Here is a 23,617-nt window from a genome sequence, read left to right on the forward strand (position 1 = left end):
GTTTTCATTATTATAATTTTCTATCAAAGTTACTGCTCTGATGCATCCATCACTAAGACAATATTCCTTTTATGAAATTAAAGAACTATACTCTATTATGGTTCTTCCATAATACTGTATAGTTAGTTATATGCGATAATTGCTTCCTTCCGAGGAATGTGATATAGCACAGTTGATGAGGTTTTCATTATGCTCATCTCTATTTCAGGTTTGGAAATCACATTTCTTAGTCTATCAGTCAATAAGTCTGACCATCAGTACAACAGAATGAAAATTAACTCAGGTGGACTAGTATAGAATGTTTCAGTTGCTGAAGACTAGGGGCCTGTAAACTTTGGTGTCAAACACAAGAATGGGAGATTGCTGGGAGATCATCTAAATAAAAATATTCCATGTCGTTAGCACTTCTGCTTAGCAAGTTAGTCCACAAATCCTGACTGCCACAAATCTGGGTAGAAAAAATTGCAGCGGCTACATGCCTCTACCTCCTTTCTCCCCGCTCCTTTAACTTTGGTGGAAAGCAGACTTGAGCTAAGTAATGTGATAGCCTTATGGTGTGTAAACACCAGATACCAGTCACAGGAGGAACTGCGGCTTCCACATACAGAGCCTTCCTATCCCAAGCCTGATGGTTTCTGCAGGTGGAATATAGAAAGCCGCAACCTTAAAGCAAGACTTGGTTTTGGGGGTTCAGGTGAGCAGAGCTTGTTTGGCTTCATTTTGGTAGGGTAGGGCAGGTCACATCTTAGCTCAACTTTCTATTATTTTTATCAGTCTAGTCTTGATTTTTGAATGCATGAGTAAATTCAGAGCAAGTCCATTTAGTGACAGGTCTGACCTCAGATGTTTTAAAATCAAGAAAAAGTAAATAAAGCCAAATATTTTTTTTGTTCAGTGATGGAAAATAGTGTGAAATTAAAAATGTATTACTGGGTACTAAACTGAGGCTTCATATTTTCCAGAGCCTTTGATATTCTAAGATGTATATGTATATATGTTAATACAAATATGATAAATATTATAATTAATATCGTATGTTATGTGATTATACTTTAAAATTATACATTAATATTATACACACAATCACATGTATTATATGAGAAATATGATAATGTATTATATTATTATATTAAAATTACATTTGATTTATTAATACATTAATAATATATACATATAATATGAAGTGATACAGTAGAAAATGGCTTTCTGCATATTAGGGTGATGAGTGATATTTTTCCTTCACACTTTTTTGTGTACAATTTTTCCCTAGTGTAACAGCATATATTACAAATACATTGCTTGTGAAATGAAGAGAATACAAGTTTACCAAACACATAATTGTGGTGGACCCTACTCTGCTCCCTGCCCTGACAAAGCAGACAGTATACACTACACTGATGAGCACATTTACTGTGTATTTTCCTATATGGATTGGGCCAGGGGTGAGCACCACAGCAGGTTCCAGAGAGGGAGTAGAGAAATCCTGAGAATCTACTTCAACTGCTTCAGTTGATTGTCTCTTTTGATCAGGGGCCACAATCCAGATAGCCACTCAGTAAGCACATTTCTCTTCTTTGGGTCCTGCTATCATCTTTCCCCAAGGCAGAAACCTCTCCCTTCTAAATTCCTTCCATACACCTGTGGATGCTAAAGGCTTCTCACAAAAGCCATCCACAGGGACTTCCACTCTCTGAGTCTTCCTGCATTCTTCTCAGACTTCCGCAGAAGTCCCTTGATTAAATGCTCTTCAAACTACCCAAACTGACCATCTCTTTTCTGCTGTGACCTCACATGATATAGTAGTCAAATTCTCTGATTGAAATTGTATGTATATTGATATTTTCTTATCTTTTAAAAGGGAGAAAGGTTAGTGCCAATGATATCATAAAAGTTCTGGGAAACATGGGGATCGAAATCACTGAAAAAGAATTTACAAAGCTACTACAAGTACTGCCTATGGATGGTGAGTCATACAAATTCTAATGTAGCCTTTCCAGGGAGCTTGATTTTCAGGATCATTATAAGCAATTTTCTAAAGTCACCTTTTCCATTATTTTCTTCTAAAATGTGCTGAAATTTTTTAACAAATAAATTGTCTCCATACAGATTGGATCCATCACCCAATTCCTCTACCATGAGTAAGAGTAATACTCTTACTCATTCAGGTTGTTGAGGCTGATGGAAAAGGACAAAACTGAGGTGTGGGACATACTGAAACAAAGAAAATGAAGGAAGAGGGTCAGAAAGCAGTCAGGATTGTTTCTACATAATATAATTGCCCCAGAAGTTTCCCCACTGTACACATTTTTGTGACTAAGAGAGTTTTCTTTGTAATATTATATTTTATGGCAAGTTAGGGAAGATTTCTCAGGGAAAGCATTAAAAACTCTCCTACTAGCATTATTCTGTGGCCCAATAACTATGTGACTGTCTTCTTTGTTTTCCTTTTAATATAAACAATGTTTTCTCATAGATGCTGGAAAAGTATATGAAAATAAATTGTTGGATGGTGTGAAGTCTATAAAAGGTAAAGAAAAAATATGGCTGGCAGAAAAAGACTTGGAAAAATCAACCACGTAGCTAGAGTATTTTTTCATTGTGTGAATACTCTTATATTTAGATTTCTCACCTCATTAAATTCCTTGGACAGTAATTTGATACAGTCAGCAAGGTTATATCATTGCAAGTTTATTTGCTCTTGAACATTTCTAAGAAGTACCCTCAAAAGAATAATTTAAAATCTAATTACGTACAGAATATTATATGAGAATATTAATTTTCTAGGGATTTGCTCAACACCCATTTGGGATAATCTTTAATATAGTTTTATTTTATGAATAGCCTTCAGTTATTTTCTCTGATGTAACTTTTCCTTGTGGCCATTTAACACACTAAATGAAAATAGAAGAAAAGGCATGGGATTGTAGCCAGGATGCTTTTTTATTTCTTCTTCCTTTGATATCAGACCTTCACATAAAAAACAAATTCTGATTCCTATAAAATGACAAGAGAAGTTTTTTACAGGTGGCAGTCAACTTCTTCATATTCCAGACTCCCAGAATAGTGGCAATTTAGCAACATTCTTTACAAAAATTTGTGGTTGAATATATTTTCCACAATACTGACATAGCACAGCTTGTTATCATTTTAATCCATTTTTAGGTACTGCAATAAAGCAGAACACTAAGAACCAAATCTTGAACTGGTTGTCACTCTCACTGGTTGCCATGACCACCTTTTGTATAAAGACCTGTCAAGTTTTTCTTCTTATACCCCATGAGGACTAATTGATAATACTATATAATTTCAAATACACATTCATGGCCTTTTGAGTAACTTTTAAACTTCATAACATTTTTATCTAAATTCTTTCTGATATTATAAGTGATTTGCTGAGTAGTGCTAGCAAATGCCTAGTCATTGATGTAAATAAGCTGTATATTCATACTTTTTATTACACTTAAATGCATGTAAATATAAATTTAAGCCTAAATATATCAATATTTTAAAATCATTAGCTATTTTTCTCATTTTGTTTATCTGCTTGTTTCCTAAGGAGGAATAGTTAAATCCAAAAACCTAGATACTGCTCTGGGAAGCCTGGAGATTATCCTCACAAAAAAAGAACATGCAGACTTGATGAAAATTCTACCATTTAATTGTGAGCATTGTATATTCCAAGAGGTCTTAGAAAAGGAATTGACATTGTAGCCTGTGTTTGGTGATACATATATATACCTATATATTAACTAGGGCTATTTTGTCTATAAAATTATTATGCAAAGATAAGGGAGAAACCAGTTATAATTTAATAACAAACTTGTGTTATTTAGGGTGTTAGAGAAAAATATAGCAAAACAAATTTAGCTGAGTTAATTTGAGCATTAAAAATTCACAAATAGGGCAGTGTTCAGGGTCATAAGAAGTCCAGAGTGCCACTTTAGCAGTATGAATGTAGAAGCAAAGTAAAGAATCTTATGATTTACTTTAGAAACATTTGCCTTATTTAGGATGATCCCCACTTATATCAATTAATGGTATTGTGATGGGCTTGGCAGTTCATTATAATTAGCTTAATTTGATTTAGTTAAAAGTTACATGTCATGGGCTGGGAAGGTGGCTCAGTGGTAGAGCGCTTGCCTTGCATGCATGAGGCCCTGGGTTCGATTCCTCAAAAAGAAAAAAGCCAGAAGTGGCACTGTGGCTCAAGTGGTAGAGTGCTAGCCTTGAGCTGAAGAGCTGAGGGACAGCGCCCAGGCCCAGAGTTCAGGCCTCACAACCGGACCCTCCCCCCCAAAAAAGTTACATTGTTATAAGGATTCTGGGTACAGAAACAACCTCATGTTAATAGCTGCCTACTTGTTTTACTTAAATAAGAACAAGTTCAATTTCTGCTTTGAAACAAATAAACTTCAGAGTATGTTATGTTTTGTCAGTTTCATACAATACTATTATAAAAGTCCAAGATGGCAGTTTTATAGATGGTGAGCAATGGCTCTTCTCCATTCAAAGATAGAGGAATCCACGTTCCTTCCATCTTGTAGCCCCTTCATAAGCCAATTCAGTTCTTATATGGAATAGAAGAGAGTGTATGTGCTATATATAGCACACAGAATTTCTATAACCATCCCTTTGTTGATATTTAGTCACATGGTTATATCAAGTCCAGTTAGCTGGGCATTCCTCTATTTACAATTCTAATTATAGAAGAAAGTGGGCAATTTGGTGAACAGCTAGCTTTTTTTTTGCTAGCTGTTATTCTAGCTAGCAAATTATTTTCCTAGCTTCTACTTGCTATAAGAGCTTTATTCTTTTTTTGCCAAAGAACCATTTCTTAATTTTTACATATGAAACAATAAGGCATATAAGAATAGGGCATGTCTGCTCCAGATATCTAGTCATTTATTTCTTCCTTTCTGTGTTCTCTATATTGCTTAGAAAATAGTCAAGACCACTTGTAAATTAGGAAATGCACATGGAGAAGTGACCTTTAGTGCAAACTTCTTTCTATAATTTTTTTTTATCAATTTTAATTAAATTTGGGCAGATTCTAGTCTAATTTATTTCATTTTTTACAATATTTTCTTATGCTAGTTGTGATTTTTCTTACAGCTAGTGGGAAGGTTCATCTCCGTAACTTGCTGGAAGCTGCGAAATCGATTACAGGTTATTTTCTATAAATCTAGTATATTTACTTTTATACTAAATTAGGTTTTTATACATTACTGTTATTTTATTACCTTTTTATCTTGTTCATTTTCTTCTACATAGACATTTCTCTGAAGTTGCAGTTTAGAATATCCTCATTTTAGCACTGTTTCAGTACAATTTTTTTGTGTGTGAAAATGCCATACAGAGGGGTTACAATTACATGGGCAAGGTAATGAGTACATTTCTTATCAAGCATTGTTGCCTCCTCCTTAGTACAATGTTTTGATAGCAAATATTTCTATGTGCCTGGGATATATGCTAATAAAAATCATTATTATTGTGTTTGAAAATGAAAATTTAAATTAGTACTGAAAGTTATACAGCTGAATTTCATAAAGATTCTCTTATCATTAATACAGCACGTTGGAGGGAGAGTACATATAATCCTGACTATATATCTGAATCTTATACTTACAATACCCTAATTTACCTCATGTAAAATGCATCTTTTACTTATTATTATACTGAGAGTAGAAAGAATGTCTATTTCAAGTACAATTATAATTGTGAGTGATCATCAAATTAGTCTGCATATGCATTTATAATTATCGTAATTGAATACACATCACATGGTTTTGGAGATAGGAGATCTTTATATTCATATGTGCTATTTTATTATATTGAAGGAGAAGAAATTGCTGTCAGTGATATAAGAAATGTTCTGGAGAATATGGGAGTAACTCTCACAGATCAGGAACATGAAGAGCTGGTAGAAAGCCTGCCAGTTAATGGTAAGCATGATCTTGAAGGCACTGTACATTTTTATTATATTTGTGTGGATGTCTATAAAATTTTGAAAATGATAGCAAAGAAAATGCTTTAAAAACCATTCAGACTGACTTCTCTTATGCTAATGCAATTACAGACAGACAGACTACATAAAGTCTAATCTGTTAATGTGAAACATTTGAAGCCTTATATTATTAGCATCTGTAGGCTGAGAAAGGAGGAAAAGGAGAAAAGGATGAACACTAGACCTTAAAAACATCATCAACTATGATATGAGGCAAATTTATACATTTATGTAAATTTACATAAATCAAATATTATAAATAATTTTGAAGAAAAGGAATGACCAAATTTCACCTTAAAAACAACAATGATGGGGGTGGGGTGGGGAGGATTGGGTGGGGGGGCGGGGGGGAGGATAGGAAGGGATGGGAAGGGGAAACAAAGGAGGAGGCTACAATGCTTGATAAGAAATGTAGTCATGATCTTGCCCATGTAATTGTAAACCCTCTGTACAGTATTTTCACACACACACAAAAAAAACAATGATTCCTGCCTATAATTCTAACTATGTGGTAAGATCACAGTTTTGAAGTCAACTCAGGCAAAAAGTTAGTGAGACCTGTGTCTCAAACAATAAAGTTGGGCATGAGGGTGTGTACCAGTCATCCTAGCTCATAGGAGGGGCCCAAGTAGGATGATCATGGTCTGAAGCCAATCTTGGACCATAACCCTGTCTAAAGAATAACCAAATAATTAAAAATCTGGGGTGGAAGCTGAGTGTGGCTTAAGTGACAAGTGCTTTCCTAATTAGCTTGTTGTACGTGGTTCAAACCCGGTGTTGGAAAAAAATATTTCTAATGGTAGAAGAAGGTTAACTGTTAGCTTTTGTATATACTTGAAAATTTTCATAATGAAAACATATTAATTGATTTTTTAAGGAATTATATTAGAGAAATTGGTTTGGTTTGTCAATCAGCTGCTACTTTATAGTAACAAAACCTGCCATTAGGGTTAGAGAATACCTTTTGTAGACCAAGATTCCATAAGGAAGAAATTCTCCCAAGTTAAAAATGAGTGTTTTGTGAAAGAGCAAAGAAAGGATATTAGGAACTCATGAGGAATTTGAAAATGAAGGTTGATGTTAAAGCACTGTAGATCACCAACAAAAATACCTTAAGATGCCAATGATTGAATAAAATAGATACATTGAAAACATTTCACTTTTAAAGTTAAAAACAAGTTGAATTTTTTCTGGGAAAAGTTACAAATGAATAATGAATTCTTTTACTGCCTTGGTAAACTTCCACATGACTCACTTGTATGTGACTTGGCTTATGTTTCTGCAGCAAATGGAAAACTCTACCAGAATAGATTAATGGATAGTTTGAAGTCTCTTAATGGTAAGTAGAATGGTAATGAAAAATCCAATAAATCTAAGAAACATATACTATTTATTAAATATTAAGTTGTGAATATATCAATTCACCCAAGTTCTGACAGCAGTTGTATCTTCCTTCAAACCTGTGCAGACAGGTTTGAACCAAATTATTTCCATATTAAAATTTTTAATATTTTTTTCTATTTGGCAAAATAGAAAATAAAGTCTATACTAACTAGTGAAATCAAAGTACAAGGACTCAGGCCAGTAAGGGATTGAAACAATCTTATAAAATAAGTGAAACTGAATCTACCTATTAGTGAGAATATTAAATTATTTTCCCATTAATATGAGTTGTTAGTGACTCAACCTATTTTAAACTTAGTAGTTTGTAAACCTATCACAACAATCCAACTGAGGAAAAGACATTCAGTCTTTAAGTCCATTTTGTTCCTCTTTGTATTTGGTTCCTAGATATTCCTACTGAAATTGATAACCTTAATATATAGAAATTAAGATCTTTGGATCTTCAGCTTTACTCATACTCTTCTTGTTCTTCCAAGGAGGGCTTGCCAATGTCAAGAAAATTGATTCAGTCTTGGAAAACATAGGATGGAAGCTCACAGAAGAAGAAATTAAGGATCTAAGACACAATCTGCCCATAGATGGTGATTATTTGAAATAGATTTAACTAATACCAGCTACCTGAGATGCAAAGAGTTGAGTGGTTTAAGACTAGCATGGGGAAAAGTAAGCAAGATACCATCTCAATGTGTAGTCTTGGCATGTTGGTACAGACCTGTCAACCTAGGGACAATAGCAGGCCATAGACCTGAAGATCATGGTCTGAGGCTGGCCCTCAGTAAAAATGCAAGATTTTACCTGACAAAGTACAAAGGGACTGAAAGTGTAGCTTAGTTGGGAGAGCACCTTCTGAGAAAGTACAAGACCCTGAGTTCAAATTTTACTAATCTACATATACAGTTCTAATTACTCAAGAAAATTGGGGATTTTAGTGCAAGCATCAATTAAGCTGAATGTTCATTGGGCAGAGATAGGCACTTTAAGTGTAAAAGAATACAATGAATAATTAATTTTGTCTCATCATATTCATCGATTCATGATGCAATTCATTTCACTTGAATCTGAAAACTGGGACTGCCTTTTGTTCAGGTTGCTTACAATTCTGGGAAATGTTAGAGGAAAAGGGGTAAAGAGAGTGAAACTAACATTAGAAAAAACAGATGGAGAATATACAAAGGAAAGCATGCTGAGAGCAGAGAGTAAGTTAGATGCCATTTACTAGCCACTAAAAGAAATGTCTGCTAATACTAATCCCGCTTGGTAAGGCAATTATCATTCTGCAGGAAAATATAAAAGGAGCAGGAAGAAATGACAGGCATGGGACACATCCCTTTGCCAGCAGAACCTGGCACCTGTCATCAGGTTGAGGGCAGTGAGGGATTCAGGCCAGTGCACATGACACATTCTCTCTATGCAGCTACAAAATTCCTTTCCTTTGGGCTCCACTTTGTAACCCAAGGGTTGTATTCCTGGGTTTCCAGCTATCTCTGACTGAACCGGTGATAGCACTTAAGTTCACCAAATCACAAAGTAATTCCATCACAAATGAGCACAACAGATGAGTAGCAACCTGGGAAAATTCCTTGGCTAAAACTGCTCATGATTGTTTTGTTTATTTGTGATTTCTATTCACTGTTGTGGACTGATTACTGCACCCTTGTGAAGGATATGAGTTATTTTCAGAATATATTTCTGTGAAGGTATCCATTTATTCCTGGCCATATTTATTATTTTCATGATAGTTATTCCTTTATTATGTTTTAAAAAAAGACATGGAAATATAAAATTATGTTTTATAATCTACATAGCTATAGATATAAATATAGATATGTTATAAAGTTTTCTTTGCCTGTACTGGGTTGTGAATTCACAACCTTCCATTTGATAGGCAGATGGCTGCCCCACTTGAGACATATTCCAGCCCTTTTTTGCGTTCAGATTTTTAAATTGTTAGTAAAGGTGATGTACAGAGTGGTTACAGTTACCTAAGTCAGGTAATGAGTACACTTATTTTTGGTCAGTGTCACCCCTTCCCTCGCTCTCTCCCAGGTTTTCCCTCCTGTTCCCACCCACAAGTTAAATAGTTCATTTTCAACATAGTGTCTAGTGAGTACCATTGCTGCATTTGCTCACCCTTTGTCCTTCCATTTCTGTGCCTCCTTTACCTTCCCAAAGACAAAGATGAAAAGAAAACAACAACAAAGAAAAAGGACTCTTGTTTCCAGTTCCTGGAATTTATTACAATAAATATTATTTTATATGACTAGAGGCATATAGGCATTGGCATTTTGTTTTCCTTCCCTAAGAATATCCTTGTTTGATCTCACTATGTGTGAATGCCTAGAGTTATCATGTACCAGTATATTTTAGATCTAACTTCTGCTTATGAGAGAAAACTTGTGCCGTTTGTCTCTGTGAGCTTGGCTTACCTCACTTAACATGATTTGTTGTAGGTCCATCCATTTCCCTGCAAATAGCTTTTCAGTTAGGGTCTCACTTTTTTTTTTTTTTTGTCAGTCATGTTGCTTGAATTCTGGGCCTGGGAACTAACTGTCCCTCAACTCTTCAGCTCAAGGTGCGCACTGTACCACTTGAACCACAGTGCCACTTCCAGTTTTCTGGTGGTTAATTGGAGATCAGAGTCTCATGGACTTTCCTGCCTGGGCTGGCTTTGAATCGTGATCCTCAGATCTCAGCCTCCTGAGTAGCTAGGATTACAGGTGTGAGCTACTGGCACCCTGCTGAGTCTCACATTTTTGTCTGGTCTGGTCTGGACTGATCCTCCTGCCTACACTGTGATTACAGGCATCAATTGCCACACTAGCTTATTTATTGAAACCAGATCTCGCTAGCTTTTTGCCCAGTTGGCCACAAACTGTGTTCCTTCTGATCTCTGCTTCCTGAGTAGCTTGGATTATATGTGTGAACAACTGTAACCAACCCAAGTTGTTTTCAAAAATGAAAAATGAGCTGACATAGGGACTCTTCCCCATCTCATCCCTTTTGCCATTGTCTTGCAAGGCAACCACTATGTTGAATTCTGTAGCCTTCCCTTTACTTTAGAACAATTATCATATATATGATAATTATATAATTATATATACATTTGGAAATATTTTAATACATTCTATTAGCTTTATAAAATATTATCTTAATCTACTATTTCTTCAGTATGGAATTCCTAAAAGTCATCATTGTTAGTGGATGCCACAATAGTAATATTTCTTTGTTGGACTATAATGTTTTATTGAATGAATATACTACAACTTATTTATAGTTTCCAACATCAGTGGACATTTTGTTTCCAGTTTTTCTATCATGAAGATTCCCTCCAAATATAATTTGTGTACGTGCCTCTTGGTGCATGTATCAAAGAATTTCTATAGGTTTATACCTAGAACTAAATTCTATGGAATTCTTAGGCCACAAAGAAAAGGCCAAACTGAAACTTTTTTTTTTTTTGGCCGTGGCGCCTGAACTCTGGGCCTGGGTGCTGTCTCTTAGCTCTTCAGCTCACGGCTAGCATTCTACCACTTGAGCCACAGCACCACTTCCAGCTTTTTCTGCTTATGTGGTTCTGAGAGATCAAACCCTGGGCTTCATGCGTGCAAGGCAAGCTCTCTACCACTGAGCCATCTTCCCAGCCCCTGAAACTCATATTTTATTCAGAAGTCTTGATGGAAATATTTCTTCTTCTTTTTTTTTTTTTTTTTTTTTGGTCCAGCCATGGGGTCTGAACTCTGGGCCTGGACACTGTCCCTCAGCTCTTCAGCTCAAGGCTAGCACTCTACCACAGTGCCACTTCCGTTTTTTTTCTTTTTTGCTTATGTGGTGCTGAGGAATTGAACCCAGGGCCTCGTGCATGCAAGGCAAGCGCTCTACCACTGAGCTACCTTCCCAGCCCTTGATGGAAATGTTTCTATCAGATATTAATTTACATAGTTATAACAATTGTGTGTATACATGTTTTCCTTACTTTCATCAATCTAATGAATATAAAATATTTTCTTATTTGGATGTTAACTATTAGTTGGAGATATAAATTTGCTCTTATATGAGTGACGATTCATAACTATTGCCCATAGAGATGAACCATTGTCATTTTTTATTTACTTAGAGCAGATCTTTACATGTTTGCAATAATCTTTTGTCTGGGTATTCTTATAGTTCATATGTTTTCTTTTTATCATATCTGCTGATGGACAGAAATAGTCAACACTGATATCTAATTTATCAGTGTTTTTCTTTATGGCTTGTACTTTTCAAATAGCCTTCCTAATGACATTTTAAAAAAGATTCTTTACAATATTTTCTTTCAAAAGATCTTTAAATTTTGCTTTCAATTTTCCAGGACTTACATGTGGAATTTTATTAGTGTGATCTGATTTTGTTTTTCCACGTGAATAATAATCATTTAGTATCATTTATTGCCTTTAGACTTTTTTCACCTATACTCAACACAACCACTTTCAAATATCAAAATTCTATTAATTAATATATCTATTTCTGGTCTGTTTTATTCCATGGATCCCATGGAATATACACCAATACTACCCTAATAATTATTATGGCTTAAATAAATGTTGACACTTATTAGTGCAGTACCATGTTTGGACTCCAGAAACTTCTGTTCAGAGATGTCAGGGGGGGGGTTGGTCGGTGGTGGGGCTTGAACTCTGGGCTTGGGCACTGTCCCTGCACTCTTCAGCTCAAGGAAAGCACTCTACCACTTGAGCCACAGCGCCACTTCCATTTTTCTAGTGGTTTATTGGAGGTAAGAATCTCATGGAGCTGGGTGCCGGTGGCTCACGCCTGTAATCCTAGCTACTCAGGAGGCTGAGATCTTAGAATCATGGTTCAAAGCCAGTCAGGGCATGAAAGTCCAGACAGCACCCAAGCCCAGAGTTTAAGCCCCACGACCACCCCCCCCCCCAAAAAAGAGTCTCACGGACTTTCCTGCCCACACTGGCTTTGAACCGTGATCCTCAGATCTCAGTCTCCTAAGTAGCTAGGATTACAGGTATAAGCCACTGGCACTCGGCTAAAGATGTCAATTTTTATTGGACAAAGTAGGTCAGATGACCAACCCAGATATTAAATGTGCAGTAAGTAGGGGCTGGTCTCAATGGTAAGAGTGCTTGCCTCATATCTTGAGGCCCTGGGTTCAATTCCTTAGCACCACATCAACAGAAAAAGCTGGAAGTGGCACTATGGCTCAAGTGATAGAGGGCTAGCCTTGAGCTGAAGAGCTGAGGAACAGCGACCAGGCCCAGAATTCAGGCCCCACGACTGGAGGGGGAAAAGGTTCAGTAAGTATAGTCTTCCAGCCCAGAATACATCTCATAATTTATCATATAACTCAAAAAGAGTAAATAAAACTTATCCAAGACTTTAAGAAAAACAAGGAAATACTGAAAATGTTACTTGAGAAAATGGTCAACACAAGCATTATTGAAATGTATAAACTAAATGTAAATACTGTTTTAAATTATTTGATCTAGATCTTTTACTCAATAAAGCTAAAAGATGATCTTTGAAAACAAATGACTTTTGAATGTTATCTCTTGGATGTGACAGGTTTGATTTGCTATTAAAAATTAAATTAGTTACTTTGGAATGATTAAACTTTTAACATATCATATCTTCATTCCAATTCATTCTCAGAAAGAAGGTAAAAGTAGAAGATAAAGGTAGAGAAATTTATTATGTAAATAGTTCTAGTTTTTTCCTCACATTAAGTTTCATATTCTATATCTTTCTATTATTTGCATTTCTTCTTATAGTGCAAGGTTCAAATAATATTCCAATGAAAACACTCTTGGATGGATTAAAGCCTTTTACAGGTGAGGAATTTTATATTAACAAAATCTTCTAACAATGTGCAGTAGTAGAGTTTTAAATATTTTCTACGATTTCATTCCTAATTTGTGAATTTTAGTTTTAAACATGCTTTATTTACCCCAAAGTTTGCTTTTATTTGTAGTAACTAATAAATTAGTATCATTTACTAATATATTTAGAGCTTCCTAGAGCTTGTACACTAAAAATAGCATTTACTAAAAGATTATTAATAAATTCCCAAGTCACAATAGATCAAATAACAGTAAAAAATGATCTTTTATTTTCAGTAAAAACAAATAAATTAACTTGGAAAAAATTGAAAATTCACATTGCTTGTTGTAAATAGGTATAAGTGAACTGATTTCTGATATCTTAACCAGTTGTTCAGACAATGTTAATTTTCCTTTATTTGGACTCATCCCGAGGTTAGGAAATAATTCTTTTCAGCATTTAAAATTGTGTGTGTGTGTGTGTGTGTGTGTGTGTGTGTGTGTGATGGGTCTTGAATTCTGGGCTTGGGCACTATCCCTGTGCTCCTCAGCTCAAGGCAAGTGCTCTACTGCTTGAGCCACAGAGCCACTTCTGGTTTTCTAGTGGTTTATTAGAGATAAGAGTCTCACGGACTTTCCTGCCCTGGCTGGCTTTGAACCATGATCCTTAGATCTCAGCCTCCTGAGTAGCTAGGATTATAGGTGTGAGCCACCAGTGCCCTGCTTTAGCGTTTTAAATTTGTTGTGTGATGTTTTATAAATCCAAGCCTCTGCAAATTACAGTACACCTCATTTAACATTATTTACATTGTAATTTTGCATAATTATCCTATAAGATTCTTTGTGACAGCATTTCATGTTTTCCAAAGGAGAAAAGATGGATGTACGAAATGTGCCTGATATGCTGAGAAACATGTGTCTCCAGCTAATAGATAAAGAACAAATGAAGCTATTGAGTGAACTGCCAGTTGATGGTGAGTTTTGTAGATGATGCTGATGCCTTCTAGTTCGTTCAGTTTTATAGAACTACCAGAGGATCTTAAAATCATTCTCTATGTAACATTTAAAAAATATTTAAAACACTACTTAGGAGACGAAGATAAGGAAGGTCATAGTTCAAGGCCAGACTAAGAAGAAAAGTTTATGAAATCCATGGTTTATTCTGGTCATATCTGCTACAATGGAAAGAGAAAAATAGGATTGTAGTTCTGGCATATGCCTAGGCAGGAAATAACCAATGCAAAATATAGACTCAGTGGTAAAATGCCTTACTAGCAAGCAAGAGGCTCTGAGTTCAAACCTCAGTACTTCAAAATATATAAAACAGTAACTAAACAAAAAAGTTTTGAGTTATGTAACTCAAGACCCTTTCACCCCTTTTAACTTAGGCCACCAGAAAGTAAGAAAATTATTTAATATCATTCCTTCTTACCAACAGCAAAACAATCTCAGGGAAGAAAATGAAGGAAAATGTGGTAGAAATTTTCAGAATTGGATGAAATGATTCAGATCAGAAACAGAGGAATATGAACATAGTACAGCCTACTAAAATTGCCTCAGATGTCAGAAATTGCATATTTTGTAACATTGATGATTCTGATTTTCACTGTTTATTTTTATCGGAGAATATGAATCTATTTAGTAAAAATATTTTTCTGAATTTAACAAATATATATAAATATATTGATCAGCATCTATATTATATTTTGTTTGATATTAAGCATGCTTTTCTCATAGCTACTGGGAAGATATATAAAAATAGATTGCTGGATGGTGTCAAGTCTTTCATAGGTGAGTAGCAAGCAACTTGAGATTTAAGGTTTACTCTGTCTTAGAATTATCAACCATCCTTTTCATGACTCAATGTTTAAATTGCCTTCTTACATTTTAAGTATATTTTCCAATCTAATATTTCTTATGGTTTTCAAAACCAAATCTTCCAAGTATACTTGAATTTTAGGAAGATAGGCAAATTATGAAGACAGTAATATATATATCTAGTCTACAATTAATTAAAGAGGAAAGAAAACCAAAATTTAATCTTGCATATTGTCAGACTGATCAGGCATTATTTTCTAATAGAATTAGTTTATTGTCTTATTGTTTTTTTTCTAATAATAACACATTTGTAGTAAAGGCACAAGTGTAGCTAAGGTATATTTCTCCCTATCCCTGTTCATCATGGGTAGTACAAAAACAAAAAGTAGAGTAGGGGGAAATGAAGAAAGGTGTTCACTCTGATATATGATGCCTGTTGACAAGAATCTCTAGGCACAGAAAATAAATTGCTTCCTGGCTCCTACGTTATTTACTGGAAGAATTTAATATGGACATTTATGATGCTTCCATTTCTATAATTTGGATATGATAATATAAATTAAAAATGAAGCATTAGCTGGTCACTGGTGGGTCAGTTGTAATCTTAACTACTCAAGAGGCTGAGATCTTAGGATCACAGTTTGAAGCCAGTCTGGGCAGTAAAGTATGAGACTTTTATCTCCAATTAACCACCAAAAAAGAAGAAAATAAGCTGGAAATGGAGCTATGGCTCAAATGGTAGAGTGCTAGCTTTGAGCAAAAAAGCTCAGGGACAGAGCCAGGCCCTGAGTTCAATCCCCCAGAACTGGCACCAATTAAAAAAAAAAAAAAAAGGAGAAAGGAAAGGTAGAGAAGAGAAGGGAAGGGATGGGAAGGAAAGGAAAAGGAAAAGGAAAGGAAAGATGAGAAGACAGAAGGAAAGGGGAGGGGAGGGGAGGGGAGGGAAAAGAAAAAGGACAGAAAGAAAATGAAGCATTTATCACCAAAGATGAGGGAAGGGAGGGGAGGGAGGGGAAGGAAAGGAAAAGGAAAGGTGAGAAGACAGAAGGAAGGAAGGGAGGGAGGGAAAGGGAGGGGAGGGGAAGGGAGAGGAGGGGAAGGAGGACAGGAAGGGAAGGGAAAGAGGAAAGAAAGGAAATGAAGTGTTTATCACCAGAAGGTCAGTCTCATAGTTTTTTCTATACTATTGCAACATCTAACATAATTTCTCCAGTCTTCATTCTCCTGTTTCAAAACTTTTGCATTTTCTTCTCCATGTGTTCCCAACAACACATCCTGTTTCAGTTTTAGAACACTTTAACTAAGTGCATAATCAATGGAGATGAGTGGTATTAAATTTTGTCAATACAGGTATCTATTTTTAAATAATCTCTACTCAGAAGCTATCTTCAGAGCATGAATAAACCAAGTCTGTAGTAATTTCTAGGTTTCAGTGGACATGGCACCATTTTCCTCTAAATCTCACTCCACTAACAATTTTATTGATTGTCTTCACCTTCAGTTGCAAAATCCCCTTCAAGAGTGTAAATTTGAGAGTGTAATTTCAACAAAACAAAGCTTAAGGTTCTTTAATGCAAAATTTCTCTAATCATTCTTGTTTAAATGCAGTTTTAGTGCTGAGAAATTGATTATATTTCTCCTTTACTCTGATTTTTTAAATTTAATATAACATCTAGCATGTTTCTAATTGTTAACAAATTTCTTTTTTTTAACAATTTTCTCAATCTCTATGTCTTTTTCTAAGGAGGCAAAGTAGAAAAAGATAAAATGGATACAGTTTTAGAAAGCCTGGGAATCATGCTCACAGAAAATGAGCTTGGACATCTAGCAGACAGTGTCCCGGTTATTGGTGAGCAATGCAGTTATTACAGTGCCTCCCTGAACATTGTACTTGTAAACTTATCTTATTGAAATGTCTATATAATCTTATATCTTACTAAGTTCTTTTTAAGATCATTAGTTTTAGTTCCTTTTTAAGAAACTCACAAGTTACTGTTTCTTTAGGATCAGTTACTGTATTCCATTGATGTCATGTTGCTTTGCCTTTTTTGTTTTTTTATATACCATGTCCGCCCAGCTACTCCTCTAGGTCAGTACTCCTGGTCCCTGAAATACAGAGCAGCACATAGGCTCAGGTGCAAAAGTAGTAGTTGTTCTGCTTGGCCTAGGCTCCATGAGAGGGAAGTTGAGTGTAGCAGCACACACTGGGATAGAAGCAATTATCTCAGACAGTTTGTTCCCAAAGGATAGGGAGCTATATAGCAGCTGAATAGAAGGAAATCTCATACTTTCATGGAGATATGATGCAAAAGTCACAAGGCCTCAGGGATTATGGGTTGCAGTGGCTACTAGTTCATGGAGCAGTAGGGGTATACTGGTGACTCCAATGTCAGGATAATGCAGACTACAAATCAAGTGGGAATTGAGCCCAGTGTTGATATAAGTAAACTGATGAGTAAGTTTATGATTCTTTCTCAGGACTAACATAGGCATATACTAATTATTACAAATGAGGGAAACCGGGGGCTGGGAAGGTGGCTCAGTGGTAGAGCACTTGCCTTGCATGCATGAGGCCCTGGGGTCGATTCCTCAGCACCACATAAGCAGAAAAAAAGCTGAAGTGGTGCTGTGGCTCAAGTGGTAGAGCACTAGCCTTGAGCTGAAGAGCTGAGGGACAGTGCCCAGGCCCAGAGTTCAGGCACCATGACTGGCAAAAAAAAAAAAAAAAAAAAAAAGCAAATGAGGGAAACCATAGAGCCTATGTTTCTTTGGGTCTGGCTTACTTCACTTAATATGATTTTTTTCCAGTCTTTCCATTTCCTTACAAAAGGGGAAATGTCATTCTTTCTGATAGAAGCACAAAATTCCATTGTGTAAATGTACCACATTTTCTTGATCCATTCATCTATTGAGGGGCATCTGGGTTGGTTCCATATCTTAACTATGGTAAATAATGCTGCAATGAACATAGTTGTGCTGGTAGTTTTAGTGTGTTCTGGTTTGAGATCATTTGGATAAGTACCCAGGAGTGGGATTGTTGGATCATCTGATTGGGGGAACAGAAGGGAAATAACAAAATGCTGAAAGAAGTACAAAAGATGGCCCATTCCAACAGTGATACTCAGAGGACACTATGTGGGAAATGAACTTTACAACTTCCTGGGGTGGGAGGGAGGAGGAGGGGAGAGAAGGGATAGTTGGCAAACAATGGAGTGATTAACAGTGTTCAACAAGAAATGTACCTTACTCATGTAACTGTAAACCCTCTGTACAGCATCTTTACAATAAAATAAAATTAAAGAAAAGACAAAAAAGAGTAAGTTTATATGGGTATTAGGAGTCATCAGGACCCAGAACCATTTGCATTCTGCCTACTTGCCAAACTGGGGGGCCCAGGTCAGGGACTTGCAAGTGTTGGGAAGGTACTCTGCAGTGAGCTTGATCTTGAAGCTGGACAAACCCCTTTGATCTAACCTGTTTAACTACAAACAAACCTGCTCATTTCATCCAGGGGTCTAAATTTAAGTCATTGAAATTAAAGGATGATTTTCAGAAAATGAGGAAAATTTACTTGGATTAGGGTTGAGTAAATTTTATTTCATTTGGATACATTTTTTTTCTGTGTCTTATATTTTTGTTATCTCTTATAGAATCTGGGAAGGTTAACTTCAATGAGTTAATGGACAAAGTGAAAATTATCACAGGTAAGAAATGAGTTGCTGTAAATCTAATTCTTTTCTGTGTGTGTGTTTTTTTTTGTTTTTTTGTGTTTTTTTGTGTAAATCTAATTCTTATCATTAAATTTTTTGGGGGGGGTCCAGTCATGGGGCCTGAACTCTGGGCCTGGGCACTGTCCCTGAGCTCTTCAGCTCAAGGCTAGCGCTCTACCACTTGAACCACAGTGCCACTTCTGGTTTTTTCATTTTGCTATGTGGTGCTGAGGAATTGAACCCAGGGCCTCAGGTAGGCAAGGCAAGTGCTCTACCACTGAGCCACTTTCCCAGCCCCTAAATTATATCTTAATGATATTCTTATCTTTCTATTTCACTCTTGTTTGTATCTAATTGTATAAAGCTGAACTTCAAATCGTATATTGATAGTACGTTTACTTTAAGAATAAATAATTTGGTCTGAGACTGTGGCTCAAATGATAAAGGGCTTGCCTAGCATGCCTGAGGCCCTGGGTTCTTCAATTTTCAGTACTATAAGAAAAAGAAAGGAATTATTTTAACTGTCATTTGTTAATCACAGATTTTATTCTCTGTATTATTTTCTAGTTGTATAACTTAATGAGCCTGTGATTTTAAAAAGTATCAAATTATGAATTAGCACAGTGAATTATAAATTAACATGTTAGTAAAAATACAGATAAATTTATAATTTGGATAATAACAGGGCCACTGCCTAATTATAAAATTATTTCAGTAATCTGAAAATGTTAAAATTACATGTTTTATTGTATACTGTATTTAATAATATCATTATGAAATTACCTAATTTGATAAGACTAAGAGGAAAAATTTTGGTGGTGGTGGTGGTGGTGGTGGTGGTGGTTGTGGGGCTAGAACTTGGGCTGAGTACTACTGTCACTTTGCTCAAGGTTAGTACTATACCACGTTGAGCCACAGCACCTCTTCCAGTTTTCTGATGGTTAACTGGAGATAAAAGTCTTACAGACTTTCCTGCCTGGCTGACTTTACATCTTGATCCTCATATCTCAACCTCCTAAGTAGCTAGGATTACAGGTATGAGTCACCAGTGCCCAGCAAGAAACACCCCTGTCTTTTCAACCTCATGAAAAGTATCTAGTTGGGTGGACCTCCTGTGCTTTTGCTTATGTTGTTGTTCAGGTGAACATTGACTAGTCACAGGAATTTATTTTTATTCATTCATTCATTCATTGTTATTTTAAGTTTTTTTTCTCACTGTGTAGCCCCAGATGGCCTGGAACTTGCTATGTAGTCAAGGCTAGCCTCAATCACTTGATTTTCTTGACTCTACCTCCTTAATGCTTGGGGATTAGAGGCTTGTACCACCTCATCTAGAACAAACAATTTTTAAAGTCATTAGACAGCATGCAAATTCCTCATCTGTTTCCATTTCCATCTTTTTGAAGGAGATGAAGAAAAGAGCAGTGAAATAAAAAATATTCTAGAAAACATGGGGATAGAGCTAACAGAGAAAGAACATGCTGAGTTGATGGAAAATCTACCCATGGATGGTAAGCATTTCAAATAACAGTATGGCCTTCAAGGAAGCTTAGGCTATTTTTTTTCTATGAGAACTTCATTAATTCTTGCTTGATAGTTAATGAAACATTAAGAACAAATTATTGAAATATGCCTTTAGCTAAAAAAAATCTTAGCTGAACTAGAAATTTCAATAAACAACCACATTTGGTTAATAAGGTCACCCCTGACCACACACAGTCGGGGACACGCATTATTGTCCTACCGTGAACCTGGAAGAGGCTAGAACCTGGAATATTTGACAAACACTACTCAATACTATAGCAGTAAGAATGTCTATTTCTGCTCTTCCTACCATTTTTGTCAAAAGGGTAAAATAGTACTGTCTTTAGCTGCTATTTTATACATTTATAAATAATTTGTGTTTCCGCTCCTGTTATCTATTTTGTATCTTTGCTGAGTTTTCTATTCGTTGGCTTGTAATTTTCTAACTAATTTGTAAAAGTTCTTTACATTTTTGTTCATGAGGCACACAAAGATTTTCTATAAAAGGCTAGATGGCAACTATTTTACGCTTTAATGCTGCTGCCACAACTGTTCCACTCTTGTTATGGAGAAAAGTAGCCATAGTTAATGGCTAAACAAATTGGCATAGTTGTGTTTCAGTAAAATATGACTTATGAAAGCAGGTAGTGGGTTGGTGTCTTACTGGCTATGTATTGCTTGCCTCTGTTCTAAATACTAATTTTTATTATAGGTGTTTAAATTTTCTCTATTAGTTTGACTCTCTCTGCTTTCATTATGATATGCAAATAATTCTTCAGGTTTGTGTGATTTTCCTTTAAAATTTGAATTTTTATATGTTTCTCCTATTAAGTCATACTTTCTTCTAAATTTCTTAAAGTTTGCCTTTCACATTTACCTCTTCACTGTACCTGAAGTGTCAGTTTATTAGAGCTGGGAATCTACCAGCTATTCAGTCAAAAATGGGTCTAAACCTTAAGTGCCCCCTTTTTAATTCTTAGTTCTACTAGGAGGTTTGCTGATGTAAGTGTCATAAAAGGTAAGAAGTGTAGTAAAAGGGAAGTTAGGGAAATGAACATTGGAGTGTTTATTTCAGCTCTGTTAGGGCTAATAGTTCATTGTCTGGATTTCCAAAAAATGGGAATACAGACCTTAACTCCTATCTCTGATTGAACTGTGATTTTTCTTGCAGCTGATGAAAAGTTCTATCACAACAGATTGATGGAGGCTCTAAAATCTCTTAGGGGTGAGTGAAAGCATAGTTAATGGAAAGTTGAGTCTGACATCATCATGTTTTCAATTTATAACGTTTTGTTGTCACTAATTGTCCTGTCCTATACATTTCTTGTTTATTTTTCTTCTTATTATTTTTTTACTCATCTCTAGATCTACATACATCTTAGCAGATGATCCTTTATGATCTCCACTGAATGAAAGACTCATTTCTACTAGAATTTTCTAGTCATTGACATAGTAGAAAATAAAGTTTGTCTGAACAATGAATAAACAACAAACAAAATGTTAATAGACAGAAAATCTATTTGGGAGCTACAGAAATTAAGAGTTTGGAGAGGAAAAGATAAGCTCTATACTATTCAGAACATTATGTTTGGAATTTTCCTGCTTAATTTCACGAACTGATATGCAAATAAGTAACAATTTTTGAAATGGGACTGTTTTGTGAAAAATATAAACTATCTTTGTACACTTAAATTGACTTCAATGGATGTTGGTTTTCATACTGAAGAAAACTATAGTATTCAGGAAATAATGATATTTGTTATGTTTTTGAACCATTAAATTTTTCATGAGCTTGTTTTCCCCATAAGGAGGAAAAGCTGATATCAACAAACTGGACACACTACTAGAAAACATGGGAATGACTGTTTCAGAAGCAGAATTTAAAGATATGGAAAATAATGTACCAGTGAATGGTGAGTGTTTAAGATATAATTGAGTTCCTGAGTGTGAAAACCTCAAGACTTTTTAAAGATACTTTCATTAGTAAATAAGAGATGATGTTGTGATGATTCCATGCATTTATAAGGTACCCCAATCAAACTCATACACCTAGCTTTCTTCTTCATTCCCTCCCCCTTCTTGAAATAAGTCCAACATGTTTTATTATTCTATTTTATACATGCATATTATAATTTTGTCAGATTAATCTCATCAATTGCTCTCTGTTCTGTCTCCACCGCCTTTCATTATACCCTCCTTCATACATGGATACATTGTGTTTCCGTATTTTAACAAGATCTAAAACCTATTTGGCAACAAAGAGACATTTAAAATATCTTAGATAAGAACCCAGATATAAAATAATAAAATAACTCCAATAATGGTCATTTTTTTAAAAAATCAGAAAATGACAAATTCTTGCAGAATATGTAGAATAGAGAACTCTTATGTACTGTTAACAAGAATGTAAATTAGTATACCCAGCATGAAAGTTCCTCAAAAGACTAAAAGTAGAACCATCATGTGATCTGTACTGCTATTATATATATAGCCAAAAGAAGTGAAATCAGAATAGAAAAGAGCTACCTGCACTCATGTTTATTATAGTACTATTTTACAATAACCAAGATATAGAATCAACCAAGGTTTCTATTGATAAAGGAATGGGTAATGAAACTGTACCTATATAGAGAGTGGAAAATTATGCAGCTAGGAAAAAAGAAAGAAATTGTGTCCTTTGCAGCTGCATGGAGGGAACTAGAAGACATTGTATCAAGTGAACTAAGCAAGGTATAGAAAAATGCTGCATGTCTCTCACACATATATGGAATCTAGACTTGTTAAATTCCATATATGGAATCAAAACTTACTATGGAGTAAGATATGTTACCAAAGATTAGAAAGAGTAAGAAGTAAGGAATGTAACTAAGCCACAGCTGGGCTCTGGTTGTTCACACCTGTCATTCTAGCTACTCAGGAGAATCTGAGGATCACAGTTTGAAGCCAACTGCAGTAGGAAAGTTCCTAATACTTTTAGCTCCAATCAGCTGCCAAAAAACCAGTAGTGGAGCTGTGGCTCAAGTAGTAAAATGCCAGCTTTGAGTGTAAAAGCTTAAGGAGAGCTCTTTGGTTTAAGCCCCAATACTGGAATATATATATATATATATATATATATATAGAGAGAGAGAGAGAGAGAGAGAGAGAGAGAGAGAGAGAGAGAGAGAGAGAGAGAGAGAGGAGAGACATATATGAAGAAGAAATATCAGTTATTGGTACAAACTATAATTAGACAAGAGAAACAAGTTCTAATGTTCTACAGAACAATAGGGTGACTATAGTTAACTAAAGCTGGCAAACACAAAGGAGTTTGAATCTTCCAAAAGCAAATA

General features: G+C 35.4%; 1 protein-coding gene across 1 annotated transcript in view; it reads left to right on the forward strand.

Moving 5' to 3' along the window:
- The window catches only part of LOC138830530 (fap1 adhesin-like), a 167,559-nt gene that overhangs the window by 50,461 nt on the left and 93,481 nt on the right, over positions 1-23,617 (forward strand). The window contains exons 22-36 of the mRNA XM_070026908.1: positions 1,859-1,963; positions 2,474-2,527; positions 3,557-3,661; positions 5,113-5,166; positions 5,838-5,942; positions 7,290-7,343; positions 7,885-7,989; positions 13,189-13,248; positions 14,106-14,210; positions 14,974-15,027; positions 16,799-16,903; positions 18,705-18,758; positions 20,171-20,275; positions 21,460-21,513; positions 22,097-22,201. Coding sequence (XP_069883009.1) covers positions 1,859-1,963; positions 2,474-2,527; positions 3,557-3,661; positions 5,113-5,166; positions 5,838-5,942; positions 7,290-7,343; positions 7,885-7,989; positions 13,189-13,248; positions 14,106-14,210; positions 14,974-15,027; positions 16,799-16,903; positions 18,705-18,758; positions 20,171-20,275; positions 21,460-21,513; positions 22,097-22,201 — 1,224 coding nt within the window. The remainder of the gene's footprint in view (positions 1-1,858; positions 1,964-2,473; positions 2,528-3,556; positions 3,662-5,112; positions 5,167-5,837; positions 5,943-7,289; positions 7,344-7,884; positions 7,990-13,188; positions 13,249-14,105; positions 14,211-14,973; positions 15,028-16,798; positions 16,904-18,704; positions 18,759-20,170; positions 20,276-21,459; positions 21,514-22,096; positions 22,202-23,617) is intronic.

This window comes from Dipodomys merriami, unplaced genomic scaffold (genome assembly GCF_024711535.1).
Source record: "Dipodomys merriami isolate MVZ:Mamm:240054 unplaced genomic scaffold, mDipMer1.0.p SCAF_19, whole genome shotgun sequence".
In the NCBI taxonomy this organism is placed as follows: Eukaryota; Metazoa; Chordata; class Mammalia; order Rodentia; family Heteromyidae; genus Dipodomys; species Dipodomys merriami.